Here is a 5,000-nt window from a genome sequence, read left to right as displayed (position 1 = left end):
TAACAACATGGTAGAGTAACGCCACACGGTATGTTACGCCTCCACACAGGTATGTTACAGCTCCACTACACCGCCACACGGTATGTTACACCTCCACACAGGTATGTTACAGCTCCACTACACCGCCACACGGTATGTTACGCCTCCACACAGGTATGTTACAGCTCCACTACACCGCCACACGGTATGTTACGCCTCCACACAGGTATGTTACAGCTCCACTACACCGCCACACGGTATGTTACGCCTCCACACAGGTATGTTACAGCTCCACTACACCGCCACACGGTATGTTACGCCTCCACACAGGTATGTTACAGCTCCACTACACCGCCACACGGTATGTTACGCCTCCACACAGGTATGTTACAGCTCCACTACACCGCCACACGGTATGTTACGCCTCCACACAGGTATGTTACAGCTCCACTACACCGCCACACGGTATGTTACGCCTCCACACGGTCTGTTACTCCTCCACACAAGTATACTACACTTCCACACAGGTATACTACACCTCCACTACACCTCCACACAGGTATACTACACCTCCACACAGGTATGTTACTCCTCCACACAGGTATATTACACCTCCACTACACCTCCACACAGGTATACTACACCTCCACACAGGTATATTACACCTCCACACAGGTATATTACACCTCCACACAGGTATATTACACCTCCACTACACCTCCACACAGGTATACTACACCTCCACACAGGTATATTACACCTCCACACAGGTATATTACACCTCCACTACACCTCTACACAGTATATTACACCTCCACTACACCGCAACACAGTACGTTATACCTCCACACATGTATACTACACCTCCACACAGGTATGTTACACCTCCACGGGTATTTAAACAGTGGGCGGGGTTTCACCAGACAGTACACTCTACTGAACCGCAGTACGGGTCAGGCAGACCTTATTCTCTGGGCACGATTTCCTTGGTCATCACTAGAATTGGGACCTGGAACTGGGCCATGGCCCTTAGTCCCACAGTGAGGGTCAGGGTGGACGACGCACGTGACCCGACTGCCGAGGTGTGTAAAGGTTCTGTTCCAGCATTAATACGCGCACTCAGCCAGCGGGCTGCGTGGTGGGTGCAGCTGTGTCGGACTGAGCTGGAGGGTCATACCCGTCACTCTTCTTCAGCAGGAAGCCGGACTTCTCCGTACCGTCTTTCTTGTTGCCTTGCGGCTGGTGAATGCTGTAGCCATGGCCAGAGTTCTTTCTGTTCAAGTAGTCCTGCAGAAAGGAAGCAAAAAACCGGCGTCATCGTCGCCTTTATGCTGTGACCTCACAAACCTGTGCCTAGAGTATGCGGTAGTGGGGCGCATGGCAGGAGTGCACCACCTCTTTGCTGTCCAGGTGTAGCTGGGTCCTGAGTGTGTCCCGCAGCTGAGAGAGCTGCTTCACGTCCTCGTCCTGCTCCTGACGGACCTGCAAACAGAGCAGGACGGTGAAGAGGCCAGTACCTGCACCAACAGGTGACTGGTTCTAAACTGACCCGACTAACCTCCAACAAATAAAGTGTAGCACTTAGAGCAGGTCAACCTGTAACATTTTCAGCTTGTGAATAAAGTCTTACAGCATTCAGCTGACACTTTTACCCAAAGAGACTTAGAATTCTGGTTAAGGCCCAACTGTGGCAACCTGACAGTGGTGGGACTTGAACTGGCAACCTTCTGATTACTAATCAGGTACTTTAAGCACTGAGCTGCAACTGCCCCCATTACAATATAAAGTATCCTTGGGTTTGAGAAAAGTGCTGTATAACCTGAACTTATTACAATAACATGAAAAGTTGAATAATTCCTCACGAGGTCCAGTCACGTTTTGTGATGGGTATTTTTCTACCTCGTGTACTGAGTGGCATGTATTACTTTAGTCAACCAGGACAAGTCTCCACAGGAGAAATATGTTTTCAGAAGCTTCGCCCAAACCAGTTCTGGAGCAGAGCTACGCCCTCTACAGCCCTATGAGTTCAAACATGCCTCCGCACACCTAATGACAACCACGTCCTGAAAACAAGCTCTACCACTCTGATATGATGACTTTTATTTTGGCAGGCCGAGGTTTTCCAATATTAGGTAACATCACCGTGCCCAGGATATGGTAACAACATTTTCTAATAAACCTCAACCATTTAATGACCTCAGCTGGGTTTTGACGGTTCAGGAACAATTAATAAGGAAAATTAGTTTGTGAAAATATGGGCAATTTTTACCCTTCTACAGACTTTCCAACAATCACAAATTATTTTGAATTGTTTTAAAACAGGCAAAAAGTACAAAGCAACACAATTCCAGAATTACACAAGTTCTACAGTTCTGTAGGAGCAATGAACAACCACCAAACAACAACCACCATGATAAACATAACCACTGGAGACCGAGTTCCTGCCTACACGTATAGTTATTATGTGTATAGTTATTAAAAGTGGGGAGGGGTTCCTCAGTTGTTGTTTTTTTAAATTCCATCCACACCTACACTTTTTATTAAATTTTTTTTTAAATAAATAAATAAAAACCTCAATCTACACAAGACCACAAAAACACACTGTTATGTGCTGTAAAGAGCATGTCGGCCAATCAGAAGCCTTGAAACAGTTATTACCAGTAGGCCAACAACAGTGCACATTAAGGAAGAGAGGAATCATGCGTGGACTGATAAGTAGAGTTGTTCCTCAGACTCACACCAGAGTAGAGTAACTGTGTGTGTGTGTACGTGTGTGTGGTCTGACTTCTTCTGATCACAGTGCAGTAAAACCTAAGGAGGACCATTTAAGACAAAGACATGAATATCACCCTTTGAAATTCTCTTTAATTACACACCTCAGGAGCTCAGACTGCTGCCCGCTGTTCCAGAGACAACCCCTCCGCTCCGCCCCACCCCACCCACACACAACCCCTCCGCTGTCTCAGAGGAGGCATTCTTCTGCCCTCATAACTGTGGTGAAACCATTTTTGCCACCTTGATGGCCCTGTGGTGCATCATGGAGGTTTTCCATAATAAGAAAACAGGACAGGAACATGTGATGCGTCTCATGCACTGCTGGTCAGTAGAGCTTAATGACACAAAGGTGTTTGAGGAGACATTTCTGGAGAAGTACCGTATGGATGGAGGTCGCGAGCTTCTCCACAAATGGACTGAGGTGTTCAGCTGCTTTTAGTCCATCCTGGAAAAAACTGAGAACAGCCGAAAATCACAAACAAGCTCAGTGTTGTCATGATCTCACACACACACACACACACACACACACACACACACACACACACACACACACACACACACACACACACACACACAGAGAGAGAACAGAGACATGCAAACAGAAGCACAAACACAAAAACAAAACAGAAACACACAGATTGAAAAACACACACACAGATACATATGCAGGATATGAGAGACAATCGCTTACACAACCATAAAACAGCAGCTACATTTGGGTTAGGGACTAACCCAAACATTGCATGAGGGTCTGGGGTTTAAGAGGTCATTTGAATGTGGACTCTTATGCCGTCATGGGCATTAAAAGAACCAAGAACAAACACATTTGCCAGTATTGCTTGCTATGATGGAGTATTGATTAAAAATGAGTTACATCAATTTTTCAGTCCAAGATGTGTCAAACACACCAAAATAGGGAACACTCCCCATTTGCATTTCTGTTGAAGAATGAGATTAGATTGCTAAATTGCACAGTAATTCTGAGTTTTGTTCCAGGAGTGAGCCTCATCTAACATGAATGTTATATGAAACACTTAATGAGGGTTAATGAGACATACTTGAGCTGGGCCTGGAAATACTTAATGAGGCTCTGGAGCAAATCTGGACCCTGTCGCATCTTCATCTCCTGAACCTTCAGCAGATACTAGATAGAAAGATAGACAGAGAGAAAGAGAAATATATAACTTTTGTAATCGGAAGGTTGCTGGTTCAAGTCCCACCACTGCCAGGTTCCCATTGTTGGGCCCTTAACCCCCAATTACTCAAGTTGTACTCAGTCATAAATGTATGTCACTTTGGATAAAAGCGTAAATGTAAAATGTAAATTTTTGTTTAGTTTTTTGGTTACAGAAAAGTATGACCAGAAAACCCATTTAACCAAACTGACAAAAGTCATAACAGTGCTGGTTAAGATGCCGAGCCTGAGACCCCGCATGCTCAGTGCTCACTGATGATCTGTTAGCCTTCAACTGGACAACAAATAAAACAATCTGGAGATGCCATCAATGTCAGAAATGTTAGCATAGCATATATGAGCATGATGTTAGTATTTTAGCATGTCGTATATCAGCGCAAGTTAATGTTTTTAGTGTGGCATATATTAGTGTTGCATATATTAGCATGCTGTGCATTGCGTGTAGGTTATTATGTTAGCGTGGTGTACGTTAGCATGGTGTAGATTATCATGTTAGCGTGACGTAGGTTATGATGTTAGCATGATGTAGATTATTATGTTAGCGTGGTGTACGTTAGCATGGTGTGGGCTATTATGTTAGTGTGGTGTCTATTAGTGTGGTGTAGGTTCTTATGTTAGCGTGGTGTACATTAGTGTGGTGTAGGTTCTTATGTTAGCGTGGTGTGCATTAGCATAGTGTAGGTTATTATGTTAGCATGGTGTACTTTAGCATGGTGTAGGTTATGTTAGCGTGGTGTACATTAGCATAGTGTAGGTTATTATGTTAGCATGACGTAGGTTCTTATCTTAGCATGGTGTACATTAGTGTGGTGTAGGTTCTTATGTTAGCATGATGTAAGTTATTATGTCAGCGTGGTGTGCATTAGCGTGGTGTAGGTTCTTATGTTAGCGTGGTATACATTAGTGTGGTGTAGGTTATGATGTTAGCGTGGTGTACATTAGCGTGGTGTAGGTTATGATGTTAGCGTGGTGTACATTAGCGTGGTGTAGGTTATGATGTTAGCGTGGTGTACATTAGCGTGGTGTAGGTTCTTATGTTAGCGTGGTGTAC

At 44.6% G+C, this 5,000-nt stretch overlaps 1 protein-coding gene across 2 annotated transcripts in view; it reads right to left on the bottom strand.

The window, feature by feature from the left end:
• asap3 (ArfGAP with SH3 domain, ankyrin repeat and PH domain 3) overlaps positions 1-5,000 on the bottom strand; it is a 31,464-nt gene that overhangs the window by 11,387 nt on the left and 15,077 nt on the right. For both annotated transcript variants that reach the window (XM_035532630.2, XM_081721959.1), the window contains exons 7-10: positions 3,813-3,898; positions 3,134-3,209; positions 1,375-1,461; positions 1,157-1,266 (exon numbers count right to left, since the gene is read on the bottom strand). In XM_035532630.2, the coding sequence (XP_035388523.1) occupies positions 1,157-1,266; positions 1,375-1,461; positions 3,134-3,209; positions 3,813-3,898 (359 nt within the window). The remainder of the gene's footprint in view (positions 1-1,156; positions 1,267-1,374; positions 1,462-3,133; positions 3,210-3,812; positions 3,899-5,000) is intronic.

This window comes from Electrophorus electricus, chromosome 10 (assembly GCF_041902795.1).
Source record: "Electrophorus electricus isolate QZ-2024a chromosome 10, ASM4190279v1, whole genome shotgun sequence".
Classification (NCBI taxonomy): domain Eukaryota; kingdom Metazoa; phylum Chordata; class Actinopteri; order Gymnotiformes; family Gymnotidae; genus Electrophorus; species Electrophorus electricus.
This window is presented reverse-complemented; position numbering and strand designations above follow the sequence as displayed.